We start from the raw sequence: 22,612 nt of genomic DNA on the forward strand, positions 1-22,612 counted from the left end.
TACGTAATTGATATATGGTACCCACATTCTCTAAAAGGTTTAAACCCTGACTTCTTCAACGCCATTACACTGCCACTCCAAAGGAAACAGCAGAAAGAAAGTAACTAAAGTAATTATAATGGAGAGTCCCAGAAAATCGTTACGCGTCGTCGGCGCGGAAAAAAGGGAACTGAAGTCAGTACGCCGAGGAGGTCTATTTGTGGCTCCGATGACGTCAGATGGTGTCGCGAGCAGAGCCGTGTCATTGTGACGTCCTCGTTGACGTAGGAGAGCTAAGAAAAATGTTTCAGTGGAATGCTGGCGCTGGGGTAATTCAAAAGGCGAGGAATCCACAGGCAATGTATCCATCAGCAATATCCGAATCATAACCTGAATATCCTGGACTCGCTGCTTGTGAGGATAAGCCCAAAATTGCACTGTGTCCGGAATAGATCCGATGAAAGGGAGCATCTGAGAAGGAGTGAGGTGTGACTTCTGCAAGTTTCTAGAGAACCTTAGCAAATTCAGTAGGCCTGCCGTAGTCTGAAGTTGGGAGACGACAGCCTGGGGCCTTCAACAGCCAGTCGTCAAGGTAGGGGAAGACTGAAACCCCTCACCTGCGCAGATGAGCTGCAACCACCGCCATCACCTTGGTTAACACCCAAGGGGCACTGGTAAGGCCGAAGGGGAGCACGGTAAAATGAAAATACTTGTGGCCTATCTTGAACCGCAGGTAATGACTGTTGCCCGGCAGGATGGGAATATGAAAATACGCATCCTGCAGGTCCAACGCCACCATCCAGTCTCCTTGGCCTAAGTCAGACAAGAACTGAGCCAATGTGAGCATTTTGAATTTCTCTTTTTTGAGGAAGAGATTGATGGTCCGAAGATCCAAAATGGGCCGAAGTCCCGTGTTCTTCTTCGGAATCAGAAAGTAGCAGAAATAACAGCCACTGCCTACTTCTGAAACTGGAACCCTTTCCATAGCTCCTTTGACTAAACGAGCTGTAACTTACTCTTGGAGCAGCGATCCTCCGCTAGCCATTCCTGACTCAGCAGAATAGTAGGAGGAGAAGAAAAGAAAGGAAGAGAACAGCCTTCCTGGACGATCTGCAAGACCCACTTGTCTGTTGTAATAGATCTCCAGCAGGGGAGATGATGACAAATTCTCCCACCCACTGGAGTAGTGTGGTCCTGCAGAATAAGCCTGGGAGTGCTTGGAGGCTGCGGCTGCCGGGGTCAGTGTGGTAGACGACTTCTGGCCTCCAACCAAGGACGGAATGTACCACATCCACGCACAGCTTGGGCAGTCTGTGCAGAACATGGCTAGCATAGGGTTGACGCGGCTGGAAACCCCTTCCGTTGCCACGAGGAGTGGAGGAGAGGCCCAAGCATCTGGCTGTAGCTCAAGAGTCCTTGAACCTGACCAGGGCTGAGTCTGCCTTTTCCCCAAAAAGGCGGGTTCCATCAAAGGGCAAGTCCATCAAATTGGCTTGGACATCCCCCGAAAAGCCAGTTGTACGTAGCCAGGCGTGGCGCCTCAAGGCGACTGTCGCTTAAAAAGTCCTACCCAGCAAATCGGTTGTATCCAACCCACACCGTATGGTGAATTTACAGCATCTCTCCTGTCCTTGACAGCCTGGAGAGCACAGCCCGGGCCTCCTCTGGGACCTGTGGCAGCACCTGTGCAACCGTCTCCCAAAAGAGAGAAACGCCCCAATAAGCATGCAGTATTCACCGACCGCAATGCCAGACTCGAGGAAGAAAACATCTTCTTCCAAAATGATTCCAGTCTCTTGGATTCCCTGTCCAGAGGGGCGGAAGGGAATGTGCCCAGGGAAGTAGAGGCCTGCACCACCAAACTTTCTGGGGTGGGGTATTGGCTAAGGAACTTTGGGTCGCCTGGTGCTGGGCAATGGGAGCGTGCTATCTTCCTGTTCACAGGAGCCCCTGTGCTAGGCTTGGACCAAGTTCCTAGTAGGACGTGTGTAAGTGCCTCATTAAAGGGCAAAAGGGGTTCAGAGGTGGAAGCCCCAGGTTGAAGCACTTCGGTTAGAGATTAGTACTGACCTGCACTGAGAGCAGTTCCAGTCTAAGGACCTCAGCTGCCCTCTTAACCACCATAGCCTAGGATGCCCTCTCCTCCAAAGCTACTGTAGGTGGAGAGTGCATGCCAGTGTCTGGAGAAGTATCCAGACCACTGGCTTCCCCAAGTTCCCCATACCAGTCCATTGTCTCCTCAGAGACATCCTGGTTTTCTAGAGGGTCTCCAGACTCCTTCCATTCCTCTCCTGAGCCTAGTACTTCCACAAAGTGCTCAGGCGACAACATAGAACCCCTGGGTTCTGCCAACATTGGAATGGGCATTGTACAACGCCGTTCCAGCTTGGTATTGTCGGGATGAGGATGGGACTTGCGCCACAGTCATCCGCCGGCAACGCCACTGGCACCGACTACGGGTTCGACACCGGGGAAGGCCGTGTTGTTACGACCAGTATCAAACCGGATCCGAGTTCGGATCCCTAAAGCTTCACCGGCACCGTGGTGGAAGCAGACAGCGTCGAACCCGATGGGGCCCCATCAGACCCCGCGGGGCCAGAGGACTCACCAACGGGGTAGTTCAGCTCAAATTTTCCGCGCATGGCTTCGTAAAAATCCTTAATTTGAGCGGTGGTCACTCAGGCTCCCGGAAATGGTCAGAGGCGCGAAGTCGACTCTGACTCTGGCTCCGGCTCCGCAGAACCGTGCCTAGAGCATCGGAGCTCCTTACCTCTTTCGACTACGGACGCTAGTTAAGGTGAAGTCAAAGTCCGCTTGGACTTCTTCTTCTTGTGCCTTTTCCCCGAGTGTCCAGATGCCCTTGAATAGGAGGAAGAGGACTTAGGGCTCCGTGAGGGATCCCACAACCTCCTCTTCTTCGAACGGGATTGTGACCTCCTCAGAGTCTCGCTCAACGGTGTGGACTGCCGGGTAGCAAGCAACTTCAACGCCCGCTCCCTCAAGGTCTTCAGAGCCATCGACCGGCAGTCTGAACATGACTTTGAATTGTGGTCGCCTTCAAGACACCACAGACATACGCGGTGGGATCGGTAACCGACATCGAGCGGGAACAAGTCCTGCCCGCTTTAAAACTGGTCATCCTACCCGAGATCCCTTGCACACGAAATCCTCAAAAATATTGACAAAGGAGAAAAAAGCCTGCCAAAAGGCGGCAGAGGGGTAGCTCATCCCGAATCAGCACTTACCTGGCATTGAAAGAAAAGAACTGATGTCCACGCGCCTGGGTGGTGCCTAGGTAGGCACCTTGACGCCATAACCGACGCTACCGATGCTATTGACGCTATCAACGTCACGCGGAGCCGAATGGAGCCATCTGATGTCGCGCGCAAGGGGGTATTGATCAGTAAAAGTTTCCAGATCCAGCCTGACGCCTGGGATATTCAAAGGTAAGGAATCTGCAGCTAGAAGTCTCTATCAGATAGCTGACTTCATCTGCTCTGACGTTCAAAGAGCCTTCCACGTTGTTCACCACCAGGAAAAAGTCCTGTCGGTCCAGCCATTTCTAGGGCACTGTGCCACCTGGCACAGTGTCTGTGAGCAACTGAATCAGCTTTCCCTTGATATTTGCAAGGAAGGCATTTAACACCAAGCGGATGGCCCTCAGCTAAAGAAGGTTGCAGGAGGCCTTAAGTCCCAGCAGCCTCAGAGTCAACCTCACTCAAATCCAGGACTGAGGCTGAAAGATTGAGATCATGACTTGAATGTCCTAGACTATTTCCTGGGGAAAAGGCACAAGACAGAAGATTGTCCAGAATAGCTCTGATGAAGGGATCATCTGAGAGGGAGTCAGGTGTGACTTTGTCACATTGATAGTAAACCCAAAGAGGACAGGAGGTTCGCCGCAGGGGTGGATGATTACTGCCTGGGGCAAGAATGCCTTCAACAGCCAGGCTCTGAGGTAAGGGAATACTGGCAGCCTTGACCTCTGAAGGTGTGCTGCTAGGACCGCCATCACTTTTGTGAACACCTGAGGGGTGTTGGTGAGACCAAAGGGTTGTACAGCAAACTAAAAATGCTCCTGTTCCATGAACCGCAGGTAGCGCTGATGGGCCTGCAGGACAGGTATAAGGAATTAGGCATTCAGCAGGTCCAGTACCACCATCCAGTCTCCAGGGTCGAGAAGAGAAAAGACCTAGGCTAGGCTGAGCATTTTGAATTTCACCTTCTGGAAGAAGTCGTTAAGAGGGAGCAAGTGTAAAATAAAACAAATGTCTCTGACCATCTAGGGCCGCAGAAAGGAGTGGGTATAACAACTATGTCCCACTTCTAATGCTGGCACCCTCTCAATAGCCTCTTTTGCCAAAACAGTTTGCTCTTCCTGCCACAAAATGGAGAGATGGTCCTCTGTCAGTCACTGGGAGGATGGTGGAAGGTGCGACAGCAAGAGAATAAAGAGTAGGGCATGTCCTTGTTGAACAATCAGCAGGAACTACTTCTCTGATGTAATAGCCTGGTAACCTGGGAAGAAACATAGGATCCTGCCTCCCATTGGATGGCTGTGCTCCACTAAGGGCACAAAAAGGGAGATTGGCAGGTGGGGATGCAGCAAGGAAGATAGTGGACTGGATGGTCAGGTGACCTTGAACGTGGGCACCATGGTCTTGACTGTGATTCTGTTGGGCACCTTACGGAGGTTGAACTGACTTGTAGAATGTGTAGCTCTGCCAAAGCCATGGAAACAGTGGTAGAGCCCAAGGAGCATGCCATGGCCTGCTATCCTTCAACTGCTCAAGAGTGGAGTCTGCCTTATCCCCAAACAGGCGAGTCCCATCAACGGCATTTCCATGAAGGATGACTGGATGTCGCCTGAAAAAAGTGGTGGACCACAGCCAAGTATGGTGAAAATGGAAACACTGGTACCAATGAGTCGTCTGATGGATCGATGGTGTCCAAGCCACAACAAATTCTCAACATACCCACGTCATAACCATCCTGAATAGCCTGGGCGAGGGCAGGTCGGAGATATTCAGGGACGCCAGGGAGGACTTGTGGCACCGAATCCCAAAGTACCTGGGAATAGCGCCCCTGCGGGCAAGTGGCATTTACAGATCAAATTACCAAGCTGATGGACAAGAACACCCTTTTCCCTAATGCTTCCTCTCATTTTGACTCTCCACTGGGAGGAGTTGCCAGGAACGTGTTGAGGACAGTTTTGCTAGCTAGCACTTTCACAACCAAGCTATCAGCAAAAGGGGTGCTGAGATAGGAATGCCAGGTTGCCCGGGGCCAGGCCGTGGTGCCATACAATCTGGTAGTTGACTGGGAGCCCTGATCAAGGTTTGGCCAATGCACCAACAAAGTATCTGTGGTGGTTTTGTTAAAGGGTAAGGCGATATCAGTGACGCTTGCCCCGGCTGAAGAACCTCCGTAAGCACATTAGTCTTGACCTCCAAGGTAGGAAGCTAGAGGTCAGACACTTCGGCTTCTTTACGCTTAACCAATGAGTACAACACATTTTCTTCAGTGGCTGGCCCAGAGGGTGAAAGGAGCCCTATCTCAGGGGAAGTATCAAGGTCACTAGCCTCCTGCAGCTCATCATTCCAAATCCCCTTGCAATATGGTTACTCAGAAAATGACTGAATTGGGATGGTTTTCTTAAGGCAAGGGAGATTGAGGCAAGTATTAATTGAGAGGTGTTAGTATTATAGAGGTTATATCATGCATTAGTAGAAACGCTATGCAGCGTAAGAACTAGTGAAATCATGTCAAATAAAATGTTTTCAGTTTTAGACAAGACTCATACTTCGGTTTTCAATTACAAATCATATTGGTTAGCCAAACTAGGAGAAATCTAAATTTGTTCACATCTATGTCCTATTTCCCCATACCATAATTTAAAAAGATAAAACTAATGGCTAATTAGAAGGTAGGTCACATTCACAGCCTCAATACTAGGTGAGACAAGTTGATTTACCTGCTAATTTCAACGTCATCAGTAAGAAGCTGCTCAAGTCTGAAGGGCTGGCTGAGAGGAATTTCCCGACTAAGAACACCCTGTTGCCATTCATCATATATCATTTCTTTACGAAACTCCCAATTGAAGGCACCTTCGTAACTAAGAAAAGAAGCACAGAGCAGGCAATCTCCCAAGAGCTTTACTCGTTTTACCTTCAACTCTTCTAGATCATTGGTCCACCTAATTGAGATACAAAACACATTTGGTTCATAAATAAAAAAGCATTAAAAAAATATATTTGCAACAGAAAAGCATTTCCAGTACACAGCTTTCACTACACTTTAGTTGAATCAGCAGAAGGCTGTGATGAGGTTGGGGACAAGTGGACCATGTCAAGGAAATATTAGTCACAAACTTAGTAATGCTAGAACATTGATGCTGTAAGGTTACAAAATAGTTGAACTTCTGATAGAGAAGAGAACTGGAATAATATCAATGAAGTTTGACCAACGCTGAAGTCCAGTTTATTCATTCTATCCTTAAAACTTACTTTTCACATCCTAGATGTTCAGGTTAGTATCATCCTCCTCTTGGCATTGCATATAGATACATACATGAAAAATGCCTTCATTGGCTGTACTGTCTACCCTTCCTTCCACATCACTCCAATAGCAAATGCTTCTCTAAAGATATTTCTTCTAGCCATCTTGCACATCCTGACCAACTGGCTGATTGATAAAACAGCAATTTATAGGGCTAAATCCTTTGCTGGCTGTGTGTTGCCAGCATGAGGTAGTTCAAGTTGCTTAATTAAAGAAGAATGACAGTGGAGGGGTGCATCGGTTCTGTTGAGGCATAAGGACTGAATGGCCACCAAGGGATCTCCGAAACAGGCATTTGCTATGGCTTTGGTATCTGAGCCCTTTCTCTGCTTGGTGCTGCCTATCAATCCAAGAAAAGGAGTAGCACCGTTGCTCCACCCAGAAGCATCAGTCCTGAAGCCTGATGAGCTCTGTCACTTAGTTTGCCTTTCTGAGAAAGTAACTATTAAACCAATAAACCCAATAGTGAGAAGAGGCCCTGAAAAACTACTTGAAGCTGGAGGGGGATGGGACCTACCTCCTGACATCTGCCATAATGGTGCTTTGTAGAAGCTACTTAAAATGATGTCCATGGAAGGATCTAACAATTTCTTGACATCAAAAGATAGGTAAAGGACATCTCTTGCAGTTTTTTAAGGAAGTATAGCAGAACTTAACCAAACTTGCCAGAAGACAAAAAGTCTCAAAGCCATATTTTCTGTCATTTCCGGCCCTGGAAATACTTGTTTTTAAAAGACGAATACAAAAAGAGGGATGGAGATTACCCAGTTGGAATCTGTTCATAGGCAGTGACTGTAGCCTGGCTTAATATTGGTTCTTGACAAAACAGGCTTCAGTCAATAATATGCAACGTATTAGATTAACCCCTCGGTTCAGACCAAGCACAACATTCGGAGGTAGGACATTGGCTTTGATCTAATGTTCAAAATTCACACTGAAAAGAAAACTTCTCTTGTGTCATTCCTACCTCATCAAAGCAAATTTCAGAACTACTGGGCAAACATTGTTCCTCGTCAATTTGGTGCAAGCAAACCCCTGCTCACAGGCAAATCAGATTCAGCAATGAAGAGCAATTTCAACTATGCTGCCAACCCCTTGAAAGGACTTAAGGATTTCAACTATTACAATCATTGCCACTTCAAGCCACATCATCTCCAAAATCTGTAGCACCAGTAACAGACTATCTCTAGGGAAAAAAACTGAACTTTTGTGGTGGTTGGGGCATTCTGAGAAGCCAAGACATTTTCAGAGTGGAGAAAAGAGCAAAAACATAAATATGTCTTTATCACTGACATGCCCAGAATATAGAACAACATCCTATATATTTCAGATTTTACCCATTGCTCCTGCAGTTTAGGAAAGGTCTACAAAATATATTGCTTCTAGAGGTATCTAATCAACCAATAAGAGCCATCAACACCCTCGTCCAGTGTGTAAGTAATGACACACAGTTGCCCTTCATTTATATATGTCATTTTGAATCAGGTCTCCTCCTAGTTCTTAAATCCTGGTGCATAAATGTACATTGCTGTCAGTTGGGTATGAACAATATGAAAGCCTGCAGTTTCACATCCCATAATGAACGATAAAACACAAATCCTAGGTGTCTCATAGTTGAAACCCTGTATACGGCTCTGTAAATGCTTTTGTGGGCCCCAAGGGCCAGGATACAATAAGGACTTGGACCACTTGAAGACACAAGTTGGCAGCTATGATGTAGGGCCTGTATAAGGATATCATAATCATAGTAAGGTCACTATGGTTAAATTTCAATATAGGGCCTTGATAGGCGCCTACAAGGCAGCCGGGCATTAAAAACCAAGACTGGATCTCAAGATCCCAAAAAGTACTGTACTAAAGAGAAGATTTCGCTAGTAAAGATCCTCCCTAATGGGAACCTCAAGAGAAGCCATATTTTTGGATTCCAGGTTAATTTGGATCCTGAGTCAGCAAACAAGCCAATGAGGCCCCCCACAGAATATGGTGTTATGGATGTAAGGTCAGTCTGAACATAAATGTCCAGTGAAGGTGGTTTATACAGAGCTAATACCACCCCAAAACCTGAAAATAACATGAAAGAAGAATCTCCAATGAAGAGAAAAAATGTGTTCTGCTGCCAAAGTCAAAAGACTGAGTATTGCAGAAAGCTAGACCACAGTGTGTGAATACTCACATAGCACTACATGAATTAGAGCATGGTTACTCTGGAGATCCCACCTGGAGCTACATAGGGAACCTAATGCACTCAGGTTTCCCTGTTTAAAGGATTTTGTGCCAGAAAAAATTCTGTATCTTGATGTTTGCCATCTGAACATCCCCTGAGTCTCAGGAAATGCAGACTTTGAATGCTTGTAGATAGAGTGTAAAATTAATGTAGAACAAGTTACTTATCTTCGGTATCGCATTACCTGGTATAGACAATATCTAGCTGCAGATTCCTTAGAATTCCCCTGGCATCAGGCTGGATCCGGAAACGTTTGCTTCAGCAATACCCCTTGTGCATGCCATCGTCTGGCTCCATTCGGCTCTGCCTGACAGCGGCAGCGTCGTTCGCATCGGTTATGAAATTGTGGTCACCTATGTAGGTGCCACCCAAGTGCGCGGTCATCAGTACTTTTCTCTTTTCCATGCCAGAGGCGCAGAGCCATGAAGAGACTGACGAAAGTGTGTGCCAAAATTAGGGCCCTGAGAAAGGGAATAACCCTAGCCCTCATGAATAAACAGCAGAGTGCGAAGTCACGGGTGGGTCTGTAAGGAATCTGCAGCTAGATATTTTCTCTACCAGATAATGAGTTACCCAAGGTAAGTAACTTGTTCATCTTTTTTTTTTTTTCAAAGTGTTTTTATTTATTTTTATACAAGGACAAATTGGCAATTCTGTTACAAGGTTAGCCAGTCGCAGTTTATACAACAGTGTCCTGAGACAGTAAGGCACGTTTGTTTAGCTAACCCCACATGACGTTATTTACTGACAATTAGAGAAAGGCTTACAGAAAAAGGCAGGAAAGAAAGGGGTGAAAAAAGAGAGAGGGGACAGGCTATGAGAGATACATATCTTGTTAATCTTTTGTTTATCTGTCATACATCTAACATACTGTGAAGAGATTAGAACACATGTTGGCCAACATGCAAGGCCCAAGGGGCCAATATTGGATGCGCCCGGTTAACACTTGTCCGTACATAAGGGGAACCAGGATGTTTTTCGCCGACATGACTCGTTTTCATGGAGGTTCATAAGAGTCTAGGTACGTGTCAAGTGATTTCCACATCCCTCTGGAGGCCGGTCTCCGGGGTGAGTTCCATAGTGCAATGTTGTTCGCTCCTCTAAGATGCCTGATTCAGTTGAACCAGCCTTTGTAAGAAGTCTTACTTGTGTCTTTCCAATTGGCTAGGACCATTTTCACTGCTGAAGTTAGTAGCAGATCTAGTAGGTCCTTATCGTGATCTGATCTCAATTCTGTGTTCATAAATGCAGTGAAATGGGAGGAAATTATTTTGTGAGCGTACAGCCCAACATTCTATTTGTAAAGCCGAAGATTTTTTCCCAGAATGGTGTGAGTATTAGGCATTGAAAGATAAGGTGTGCCTTTTCCTTGTTGCATCTTCCCTGAGACCTAATGACAATAAACATGCATGTGTCCAAATAGCCTTGTGGAGCAGCCAACATTTTGTTTGTGAGAGCACTGGGGAGATCTTATTGTGTGAGGCTGAGGACCATAGTGTGGCCCATTCTTGTTAGTTAAATGTGGTTTTAGTCTGACTATCCCAATAGGCAGTTGTCTTGTCGTTAAGTTTAGAGGATTTTGGACTGAGGAGTTTGTAGAGGTGCGAGACCTGGTGCCCTAATTTATTAATGTTTGACACATATCGGGAGATTGATGGTTGTGCGGCGGATAATTTGGTTTTAGTCAAGGTTGATCTGATTTTTAAAAATTTATAGCGTTCAATGTCAGTTAGGTTATGCCTTGATTTGAGATCTGTGAATGCAATGGGGTATGTTCCGTTTTCTAGCTGGTAAGGGGATACCTTTCTCAATCCATGTATCGAAGGCTAGGCTTTTCCCCTTGTACAGAATCTTACTACTGGTCCAGAGTGATTCCATTTTAGAGCCTTTGATGCTATTCTCCAGCTTCTTATCTACCTTTAGTAGCGCAATTTTTGTGTTTTTAAAGATAGACTTGGAGGTGTGGTGGTATCTATTTGCTGTGAGTAGAGGCAGTGGGCTCAGATTGTTCAGGATGGCTCTCTCTACCTGAAGCTAATCCAGTGTGTAGTCAGTAGGGGGTGATATCCAGTATAAACCTTGTTTTGCCAGAAAAGCTACCTGGAATATTCTGAAGTCTGCTAGGTTTACCCCTCCTTGGTATTTCTCTAGTCTTAATTTTTTGCTCATACGTGCTTTCTTCCCTCGCCAGAGGAATTTAGAGATCAAGATGTCCACTTTGCGGTTGAAATCATCTGTGAGGAGGAGCGGGAGCATACTGATCAGGTAGTTAATCATTGGAGTGATCATCATTTTGATAGTGTCAATTCTGCCCCACCACATTTTGAATTTCGGAGACCAGGAGTCCAGAAGTTTCTTAATCTTTTCTAGAAGTAGTTTCTCATTGTGATGTAGTGTGTCAATTAGGTAGCTCCCAAAATGTATACCTAGATAATTGATAAACCCTGTTTGCCAGGATAGGCCCGACCCCCCCCCCCCCCCCCTTCTCCTCCCCCTTCCGGATATCTTGCAATGAATATTTAGAAGTTTGCATTCTGATTTGTTATTGTTTAGCTTATACCCTCAGAACCTTGAGTATTCTACTTTCGTATCCATCAGGGCCTCGATTGAGCCTTTGGCTGTACTATGACTATGTCATCCGAAGGGCGGCTAGTTTTATTTCAACGCCATTAATTTCGACCCCGTTTATGTTCGTGTTGAGCTTGATGTCCTGGATAAGGGGTTCCAGTGCCAGTAAGAATAGAGAGGGGGACAGTGGGCATCCCTGTCTTGTACCTTGTTGCAGTCTAAAGGGTTCAGAGAGTGACCCAATAACGGCAATACGGGTTGTTGGCTCCCCCCATACAGGGCCATCACCATCTGTATGTATCCCTCCCCAAAGTTGAACAATTGCATGCAGCACTCCAGGAAGGCCGAGGAAATCCTATCAAAGGCCTTCTCAGCATCTAGGGTAATAGCTACTACCGGTTCTGATTTAGTGGCCGTATGCTCCAATATGTGGCAAAGAAGTCGGGTAATGTCGCTAGACATACGAGTGCGTAGGAATCCCACCTGGGAGTTGCTTATTAGTTTGGGGAGAGCAGAGTTGAGTCTGACTGCCAAAATCTTAGCGTATATTTTGCAGTCCACATTAATAAGGGAAAAAGGTCTGTAGTTTTTTAGTGACAGATGGTCTTTACCCTCCTTTGGAATGACTATTATATTGGCTTCTGACATGGATTGTGACACAGTCCCTCTAGATGCAGAATGGTTAAAGACCTGTTTCATGGTAGGTTTCTGCTTCTGCCTGCCTGGTGGTTTTGGAAAGAACCAATAAGCCAATAAGCCAATAAGCACACCTACCTCACCACTTGCTCATCTGATAGAGACTTCTAGCGGCAGATTCCTTACCTTAGAAGAGATACCTAAGCCATACCCTCCCGGCAGTGGGCTGCGGACAAATTCCTCAAACAAGAAAGTCCTCAAGGACCGAACAGGCAAAATGCCCATCCCTGCAGACCAAACTGTCCAGGCAGTAGTGCTGGGCAAATGTGTGCAGAGATGTTCACGTTGCTGCCTGGCAGATGTCCAAGACTGGGACACCCCGTGCCAAGGCTGTAGTGGCAGGCTTTCCCCTGGTGGAATGAGCTCTTAATCTCTCAGGGGGCTGCTTCTCAGCCAAAGCATAGCAGACTTTTATGCAGAGAATGACCCAGTGAGAAATGGTCCTTTTCTGCACTGCCTGACCTTTCTTAAATCCCACGTACCCTACAAAGAATTGGTCATCCACCTGGAACTCTTTTGTGCGGTCAAGGTAGAATGACAATGCTCTTTTTGGATGCAGACGGTGGAGATGCTCTTCTTTTGAGTGATGCGGGGAGCAAAGAAGGTGGGCAGCATGATTGATTGACCCACATGCAATGGGGTCCCCACCTTTGGCAAGAAGGAAGCACCACTTTATCTGGAAAAGTCATCTAGAAGGGGGGCTTACATGATTACGCCTGCTACTCTCCCACCCTCCGGGCAGATGGTATTGCTACCAGAAAGGCTGTCTTGATGGTAAGCAGCCAGATGTGACAGTTGTGCAAAAGCTCGAAGGGAGCCCATATAAGAAAAGTGCGGACCAAATTAAGGTCCCACTGTGGCATGGCAAAGGGTGTTTGCAGAAACAAGTGAGCCAGCCCTTTCAAGAACCTATTTATAATTGGAGACTTAAAGAGAGAGGGTTGGTCTGGCAACTGGAAAAAAGCAGATAGAGCAGAAATATACCCCTTAAGAGTACAAAACGCCAAGCCCTGCTGGGCAAGGGTAAGAATAAAAAGAAAAACAGTAGAAAGAGAAGCAGAAAGAGGATCAATAGATCTTTCTGTACAATATGATACACACTTTTGCCAACAGCAGGTGTACACAGTCTTAGTGGAGGGCCTCCTGGACACCAAAATACCATTGCATACTTCAGGAGGAAGTTCAAAAACCATCAGCTGCTGCAGCTCCATCTCCACACATGGAGGCGAAGAGTTGACAGGTTCAGGTGGAAAACCCTCGCCTGCTGCTCCTACAGAAGATCATCCTGAAGTGGAAGCTTGAACATAGGATCAATGCTCATTTTAGGAAGCTCTGGATACCAGACTCTCCTTGCCCAGTCCAGAGGCACAGGAGTGACCTGGGCCTTGTTGCTCTAGATCTTCTTCTGAACTCTTGGTAGAAGTGGTATGGACCGAAAGGCCTACAGCAGGTCTAAGCTACACTTGTGACGAAAAGCATTGCAGAGCGAGTCACATTGGAAACTCCAGCGTGCAAAACTGCTGACATTGCCTGTTCTTTTCAGAGATGAAAAGACCCAAGCAAGGCTCTACCCACGGTTGATAGAGAGCTCACACCATCTCTGATTGGAGACACCATTCGTGATTCGCTAGGCATCAACACCTGAGTTTGTCCGCCCTGGGGTCTAGAGAACCTGCCAGGTGTTGAACCACCAGGGTTATGTCCTGCTGTTCCAGCCATGTCCAAAGATGCAGGGCCTCTTGAGAAAGGGTCCATAACCCCATGCCAGCCTGTTTATTGTAGTACCATATGGCGGTGGTGTTCTCTGTGAACACCTGCACTAACTTTCTCTTGACAGAGAGAAGAAAGGCTTTCAATCCCAACAGAATGACCCGAAGCTCCAGCAAATTGATGTGGAGCCCCGAGTAAACCGGAGACCAGTGACCCCTGATCTCCACCTCCCCCAGATGGCCCACCCATACCAGAAGTGATGCCTCTGTAACCACTGTGTGATCTGGTTAGGGAAGGGAGAAGGTTCTGCCTTTGACCCAATCGCGATCCATCAACCAACACTGCAGAACTCTTGCAGTTCCTTTGAAATGTGGACCGTGCAGGTGATATTTCCTCGATGCTGTGCCCACTAGAACTTCAGGTCCCACTGCAGAGCCGGCATATGCCACCTGGCATGCTTTACCAACAGGATGCAGGAGGCCATGAGGCCCAACAGCCTTAGACACCGTCTCACCGAAATACAGGATAGAGGCTGAAACATCCGAATCATAACCTGAATATCCTGGACTCGCTGCTCGGGAGGATAGGCCCAAAACTTTCCAGAACAGCTTCAATGGCAGGGAGTGACTGAGAAGGAGTCAGGTGTGACTTAGGCACGTTTATACCCCAGCTAATGCAGGAGGTCAGCCGTACTTTGGAGGTGGGAGATGATAGCATGGGGATACAACACCTTCAACAGCCAGTTGTCGAGGTAGGGAAAGACTGAAACCCCTAACCTGTGCATATGACCTGCGACCACCGCCATCACCTTGGTGAACACCTGAGGGGCACTGGTAAGGCCAAAGGTGAGCACGGTAAACTGAAAGTGCTTGTGGCCTACCTTGAACCGCAGTTAACACTTGTGGCCCGGAAGGATGAGAATGTGAAAATAAGCATCCTGCCGGTCGACCGCTATGATCCAGTCTTCTTTGTCTAGGACAGACGAGACCTGAGCTAAAGTAAGCATCTTGAACTTCTCATTGAAAAAGAGATTGATGGTCAAAAGATCTACAATGGACTGTAACCCCTTGTTCTTCTTCAGAATCAGAAAGCAGCTGGAATAACAGCCACTGTCTACTTCTGAAACCGGGTACCTCTATATTGCTTCCTTAGCCAGGAGAGCTGTAACTCCCTCTTGGAGCAATTTTTATTGATTCTCCGCCAGCCATTCTCGATTTGGCGGGATTGGAGGAGGAAAAGAAAGGAAAGGCAGAGAATAGCCCACCTGAATGATCTGCAAGACCCACTTGTCCGATGTTATGGACCGCCAGTGGGCGAGATGATGATGGATACTCCCTCTCACAGGAGTGGTGTGGTCTTCCAGAGTCAGACTAGGAGTGCTTGGAGGTTGCGGCTGCTGAGGGCAGGGTGGCTGACCACTTCTGGCCTCCATTCGTAGGGCGGAATGGGCCGTGTCCCCGTCTCCTCACAAATTGGGAAGTTTGCGCAGAATGGTGGTGGGATAGGGCTGATGCGGCTGGAACCCCCTTCCAGTGCCACGAAAGGGGAGAAAGCTAGACTGGCCACGAGGTGTTGTAGAAAGGCCCAAGGATATAGCCATAGCACAAGAATCCTTAAACAGTTCCATGGCCAAATCTCACCAAACAGACAAGAACCATCAAAGGGAATGCCCATTAAATTAGCCTGGACATCCACAAGAAGCCTGATGTTCTAAGCCAGGAGTGGCACTGTAAGGCCACCATCTATGAAACCGCTCTGTCCAGCGAATCAGTTGTGTCAAGTGCACTTGCGTAACCATCTCCCAAAGGTAATGGGAGAAACGGCCTAATAAGCATGTGGTAAAACATCTTCTTCCCAAGTGATTCCAATCTCTTGGATACCCTATCTGGAGGTGCGGAAGGGAAGGTACCCTGGTAGGTAGAAGCCTGCACCACCAAGCTTTCAGGGGTGGGGCACTGGCTGTGGAACTTTGGGTCACCCGGAGCCGGGCAAAGGCGGCATGCAATTGTCCTGTTCACAGGAGCCCCTGTACTTGGCTTGGACCAGTAGGACATTAGTAAGTACCTCATTGAAGGGCAATGAGGGTTCAGAAGTGGAAGCCCCAGGCTGAAGCACTTCAGTCAGGAGATTAGTCCTGACCTACACAGAGGGCAACTCAAGTCCAAGGACCTCAGTTGCCCTCCTTACCACCATGGCACAAGAAGTCCCCTCCTCCACAGCCACAGTAGGCGGAGAGCATGCCAGTATCTGGGGATGTATCCAGTCCACTGGCCTCCCCAAGTTCCTCAGGCAGGGTCTGCAACCTGGTGCTTCAAAGGGTCCACAGACCCTTCTCAGTCCTCTCCCATGCCTGACACGTCTAGACAATGCTCATGCAACAACAAAGATCCCCTGGGCTCTACTGGCACCGGAATCGGCGTTGAATGACGAGCAAAGCAAATCCGACTCTGTGTTGTTGGGGATAAGGATGGGGCTTGAACTGCCGGCAGGCACTGGCTGTTCTGTAGGCATCGACTTTGGGTATGGTGCCAGATAAGGTCACGTTGGCTCGACCAGCGCCGTACAGGATCCGGAATCGGATCCTCGAGGCCCAACCATCGCCATGGCCACTGCCAACGATGTAGAATTTGATTGGCCCCTCCCACCCCACAGGGCCGAAGGCTCACCAGAGGGGTAGGCCCACTCAAATAAGCAGCTCATGGCCCCATAAAGCTGTTTAAGTTGAGCAGGGGTCGCTCTGGCTCCTGGAAATGGAGGGAGGCGCGGAGTCGACCCTGGGTCCGGCTACGCAGAACCGTGACTAGAGCATCAGTGCTCCTTACCTCGTTCGTCAACGGATGGCAGTCGACGCAAAGATGAAGTCCACTTAGACTTCTTTTTCTTGTGCCTCTTCCCGGAGTGTCCCGAGGACCTCTAGTGGGAGGAAGAGGACTTGGGGCTCAGGGAGCGAACCTGTGACCTCCTATTCTTCGATTGGGACTGGGAACTCTGCGGAGTCTATAGCTGGATGGTGTCGACTGCCGGAGCTCCGCAAGGAGCTTCATAGCCCACTCCCGCAAGGCCTTCGGGCCCTGGCACAATAGTCTGAGCACGATTTTGAGTCGCATTCGAGACACCAAAGGCAAACAAGGTGGGGGTCGGTACCCAACATGGTATGGTGACAGGTGCCACACGGTTTAAGCCCTATCAGGGCGGCACATGCAAGGACCGCCACAGGCGGCAAAGTGCCTAGCTACATGACTGTGTGCATACACTTGACTCCTACAGTTCATGCACCCCAATTTGATGCTCAGAGACACTTTTGTAAAATAGATATACTTAGACATTCACACTAGTGAGTTCACAACACTGTATATGCAGGTGCACAAGTTATATTAAGTTTTGGGTGGTGCGCAAATGATAACTAAGATATAACTCTAAATTTAGAATTTCTAAGCTTTGTGTAGTCTAAGTTGGTTTTGTATACAAATAAATAATTACGTTTTCCTAACTATAACTTATCCCCAACCTATGTTAGTTTCATTGAATTTCTTTAGTTTTTATTTATTCATATAATGTTCTTTATTGTGATGTTAACTATTTCATATGTATAGATTTTTACATTTCAATAGTTCGGTGCAACTTTGTAATTTCTTGTGAAGGGGTACAGAGTTGAATGACATTGAGTAGAGTGGTGTGGTGTGCCGCAGAGTGGTAAAGTGCAGTGGAGTAGGGTAGTGCAGATTAGAGTGGTGTAAAGTGCAGTGGCATAGAGTAGAGTGGCGTACAGTGCAGTAGAGTGGTGCAGGGTACAGTAGAGTGGGGTAAAGTGCAGTAGTGTAGAGCAGTGCAGAGAAGAGGAGAGTGGCGTAGAGTACAGAGGATATCAGTAGAGTGGCGTACCATGGAGTGGCATAGAGTGGAGTGGCTTACAGTGACACAGAGTGGCATAGAGTGGAGCAGAGTGGAGTGGCATTAAGTGGAGTAAAGTGTTATACAGTGGAGTGCAGTTTAGTGTTGTAGAGTGTGGTAGAGTGGAGTAGCATTGAGTGGAATAGAGTGGGGTGATGTAGAGTGGAGGAGTGGAGTGGATTTGTGAGTTACAAAGTAGAGTGGGGTAAAGCGCATGAAGTGCTGTAGAGGGAGTAAGGTAGATTGTTGTACAGTGCAGTAGAGTGGCATAGAGTGTAGTGCAGTGTGGTAGAGTAGCACAGAGTGGAGTTCAGTGTTGTAGAGTGAAGAAATATAGACTGGAGAACAGTGTCATAGAGTGGAGGGGTGCAGAGTGTCGTCGAGTGGAGTACAATGTCGGAAAATGCAGTAGAGTGTAGTCACATTAAGTGTCATGACATAGAATGTCTTGGCGTAGAGTGCTGTGGGTTAGAGTCGAGTGATGTTGAGTGTCGAGTTGTAGAGTGTTGTGCCATAGTCTCAAATGGCCTAGAGGTGAGTGCCGAAGAGTGTCTTGTTGTAGAGTGTCATGGCATAGAGTGGTGTGGTGTAGAGTGGCATGACATACAGCAGAGTGGCGCACAGTGGATTGGCACAGAGTGGAGTAGCATATAGTTGTGTAGAGTGACGTGGAGTGGTGTAGAGCAGCATAGAGTGTAAAAAACTGTAGTATAGTGTTGTGGCGTAGAGTGTCATGGCATAGAGGGCCAAGTCATAGAGTCAAGTGCCATAGAGTTGAGGGGCGTAGAATGTCAAGATGCAGAGTGTTGTGGCATAGAATGTCAGTGGAGTGGTATACAGTGGCATGGAGTGGTATAGCGTAGAGTGGAGTAGCAATGGAGTAGCAATGAGTGTCAAAGAGTGGAGTAGAGTGGAGTGGCTTATAGTGGAGAAGAGTGCTATACAGTGGAGTCACACAGAGTGGTTTGAGTGTTGTAGAATGCGGTAGGATGTAGTGGCATAGAGTGGCTTAAAGTGGAGGAGTGGAGTAGTGTGAAGCAGGGAAGAGTGGAGTAAAGTTGCATGGAGTGCAGTAGAGGGAGTTGGATAGTGTTGTACAATGGAGAAGAGTAGCATAGAGTGGACTACAGTGTCATAGAGTGGAGTGGAAGACTGGAGTAGAGTGTCGTCAAGTGGAGTAGAATGTTGTAAAGTGCAGTAGAGTAGAGTGGCATTGCATATCATGGTGTAGAGTGTCGTGGTGTAGAGTCAAGCGGTTTAAAATCAAATAGCACAGAGTGGAGTGGGCCCAATCTACTACTAATCTTGCCCAGGCAGTTTGATGTTGTTCCCCCATTATCGACATCTTGTTATCACTCCCAGCCTTCCTTGACACCATCTTAGCTGAGATAATAGGGTATAAAAACAACTCCGTACAACGCCCAATCCCGACTAGGACAACACGTTCTCAAGCGTCTTAAGCCCTTAAAACTCAATCTTCATAAGCCCTCTTTTTGACAACTAGCCCCAGCTCCATGCATATAGAAGCAACGCCTCAAAACAATTTGGCTGCTATTGCAACAATGCCGCCTCCGTCTGTTTCTAGAACCTTAGGTCCAAACTCAACTCAGCTTCTCCTACCCTTAAGCAAGAGAGAAAGGAAATGTCACTGGAAGCTATGAAACAAAAACTGCAGAAATACTGTTTCAACCACACACAACCAGTACCCATTGTTTATTAAAAAGAGCACAAAGAGCTTAGTGTCCACTGAGGAAGGAAGTGAAAGTAATCAATCTATCTGTGGAACATAGACCTACTTTCCTACATGGCCCAACTATCAAACCAAAGTGCCAACCCAGAGAATACCGATCTAAATGTTCCTCCAAACCCAGGTGCCAGTGTGTCAAGACTAATGAAAGTTCTGTGAGCCAAACTAACTTGAGCACTGAGGAAGCCATCACAAGGAAGAGCCAGCCATAGAGGAGGGTTGTCCAAGACTCTTGGGAGTTTGAAGCTGTGCTGAACCCAGGTTGCTCTGTTGACCCCTCTGGGCCCTGTACTCAGGTTAACAAAGAAAATATCAGGGTCACAATCGTAAGAGACCAAAATGACTTGAACTCCCTGCCCAAGAAGGGTGTAAACACTGAGTCCTCACAGTGTGGCTGGCTGGTAAAATAAACTTGGGCGGTCCTAACATTCTAAACCACACTCAAGACCCTCCTGGTCCTACCAGAAGCCAAGGATCCTCCAAGCAAGCAGACCCACAACACTCCAGTGCCAAATTGTTGTTCATCCCGGAATATCACATGCATGAACCCCATGATATCCTTAATAGGAAAAGTACCCTAGGGCTAAAGAAGGTTATCCCAGAGCCAAATTTTCTGGAATTACAAGACATTATCTCAATCGAGTTCCTGGCCCCATGGGAAACCCACATTTCTAAATCTATGCTGGTGACCTTTGCCTGTGCAGCACACACGCAAAAGATCTTACCTAGAGAAGAGTCAGTCAATTCCTGGAGCATTAGGCTTAGTGACTTTAAGGGAATTGGCTATCCTGCGGTCCTCACAAAACATCAGACAGCCCTAGTTGTGCCCAGGAAAGAGACCCACTCTGTCTTAAAAAATTCCTTGGGCAATACCATCACTGTCTCCAGCGAATGAGAGAGGGTGACACAAGATCCAGCTGGGGACGAGAGGAACTGGTTGCCTTCATCACTAACCCGAAGGTATTCCGATTCAATTAAGGAAATACTACCTCTATGCGCCACTGATACTTCATCCCTCTCCTTATGCTCCTGGAACATCAGTGGCCTTGTCCAGAAGCAGCAGTTCACATACCTTCCAGTTTTTTTGAGCGATTTTGAAATCATCGCCCTTCAAGAAACATGGTCTGTGAATAGCCATCCCATCACCGGCTTCAATGAGTACAGTAAACCAGTTTCCAAAGAACATAAAAAGGGCAGACCAAAAGGTGGCCTGTCATATATGTCCGCAAAGCTTCGGGCAACAATTTAATCTCTAACCACACAGGAGAATTGGTTACAAGTAATCAACCTCCACAAATGGAGACCACACTGCTTGCTTAAAAATGCTAGTCAACATTTACATAAACGCAAGCTCCAGGTGAAAAAAGGCCCCAATTAAACCAGCTTTTATCGGCTCTTTCTGACCTGACCAGGGACCATCGTACATCTTATGTTACTAGGAGACTTTCATGAAAACGTCTTTCAAGATCTCCACAAGGAAACACCAGAGACCATGGCTGAGGGCACTTGGAACATCACAGAACACATTACACAAAAAGGATATCCACGAAGTCTGCTGGTGGAACTTGTAGTCTTGCAGCTTAGTAATTTGGGTTTTAAAGTTCTTAATGGAAGGCTTCTGCACCTAACTGGATACTTTCCGAGGGAAAATCAGTCTTATCTCTATTATTCCATATGCAATGTGGAAACGTTTACCTTAGTGGAAAGCTATTGCATAACCCCTCACTGCAAGTATGACCATGACCTCATGTCTTGAGAATTAACACCAGCTTGGCCTATCATACCTTGGCCTGTCCACCAGTAAAGGAATTTACAACATCAACCTTAGGCGACTCAAATGGAAAGATGACACCTGCGGCAAAAGCATGGCCAAAGGCATAACGGTTACCGGAAGGGCCGCCATCAGAAACATCTCCTTGACAGCATGAGTGGTCCTCACCATGTCTCCTTATGAAATTCCCACACACAACTTATGCAATTGCTTCACATAAGAACTACACCAAGTCTCCCCTCCCCCTCCAAGGCTATGCTTCTAAGCTTTAAGAAAAAACAGAAGTTCACCTTGAGTGCAGTTCGCAAAAACCCTGGCAATAACATGTTAGCAATGGCACTAAAACAGGCACATAACTAATATAAGAAAGCTGTCTAGGCAGAGAAAGCAAGATGAGCTGACCACTTCGGGCAATTCTTTAATGTGAAAGTAAAAAAAAACAAATCAAGGAAATTCTGGGCCCTGGTAAACCGACAAGTGAATGGGTCCGGCAGATCTGGTTGTGCAAACATCTCTGAATTAGAATGTTATCTTTCCTTCTAGGCATTTCAAGTTTAGTGTTTCCGACTGCAAGAACTGCTAAGTCTCCCAGCAAGTGGGTGAGCCTTACCACACTAGCCCAAACGAGGTTACTCTCACTGCCACTTTGAGATCACAAGTGTTCGGACTCCTCCATTACAGACTTACTATCGCTGACTAGCCGGGTTGCAACAGGTTCTGATTAAGGCCAAATCAGACAAGAACACTAGGCCCAAGAGCCTCTCCTACGCTGTTTTTTAAACCGGATATTCCTTTTTGGGCCGGTAAGCTCTTTAACTATTGCATGAGGAGCTTGATAATTCTGGGGTCTTGGCATGGGGCCAGTATTCTACCTATTTACAAAGGAGGCTCCAAATCTGATTCCAGCAATTATAGATTGATAGCACTTCTAGACAATGAAGCAAACTTCTTTGCCAGTCTCCTGCTGAAAGATCCACAGCAAAGGGTGGAGTCGAGGGGGCTAATTCCAAAGAACCAAACTGGGTTTATTGAAAGATCTGGCACCTTGAGAAAAGTGTTAGCCATAGCCATGCTATCTGAAAAGGCAATCGGTTTGCAAACTTCATTGCACTGCTGCTTCATTGATTTGAAGGCAGTGTTTGATTGAGTTCCAAGGGGGTACTCTAGAAAAAGTTAAAGAATCGGGAAATCCCTCCAAAACTATTGGAGGCTATCATTCAATTGCACAATAACACATGCATCCACACCAAACTGGGTGATGGATCCTGTGTATCCAGAAAATTGCATCCTCATGAGGGTGGGGGGGGGGGGGGGGGGGGGGGGTAAAACAGGGGTGCGTGTTAGCTCCTCTTCTCTTTAACCTGTTCATCTACTACTTGTCCAGCACCCTCGATATGATGCAAAGCCAATCCCCTCAAAAAGGAGGCAAACACATTGGCAATTTACTTTATACAGATGATCTAGCCCT

At 47.0% G+C, this 22,612-nt stretch overlaps 1 protein-coding gene across 1 annotated transcript in view; it reads right to left on the minus strand.

Annotated features, from left to right (window-relative positions):
- Window positions 1–22,612, minus strand: part of DNAH10 (dynein axonemal heavy chain 10) — a 1,963,751-nt gene that overhangs the window by 380,112 nt on the left and 1,561,027 nt on the right. The window contains exon 61 of the mRNA XM_086942901.1: window positions 5,954–6,175. Within this exon, the coding sequence (XP_086799027.1) occupies window positions 5,954–6,175 (222 nt within the window). The remainder of the gene's footprint in view (window positions 1–5,953; window positions 6,176–22,612) is intronic.

The sequence above is a fragment of the Lissotriton vulgaris genome, chromosome 11, assembly GCF_964263255.1.
Source record: "Lissotriton vulgaris chromosome 11, aLisVul1.2, whole genome shotgun sequence".
Taxonomy (NCBI): domain Eukaryota; kingdom Metazoa; phylum Chordata; class Amphibia; order Caudata; family Salamandridae; genus Lissotriton; species Lissotriton vulgaris.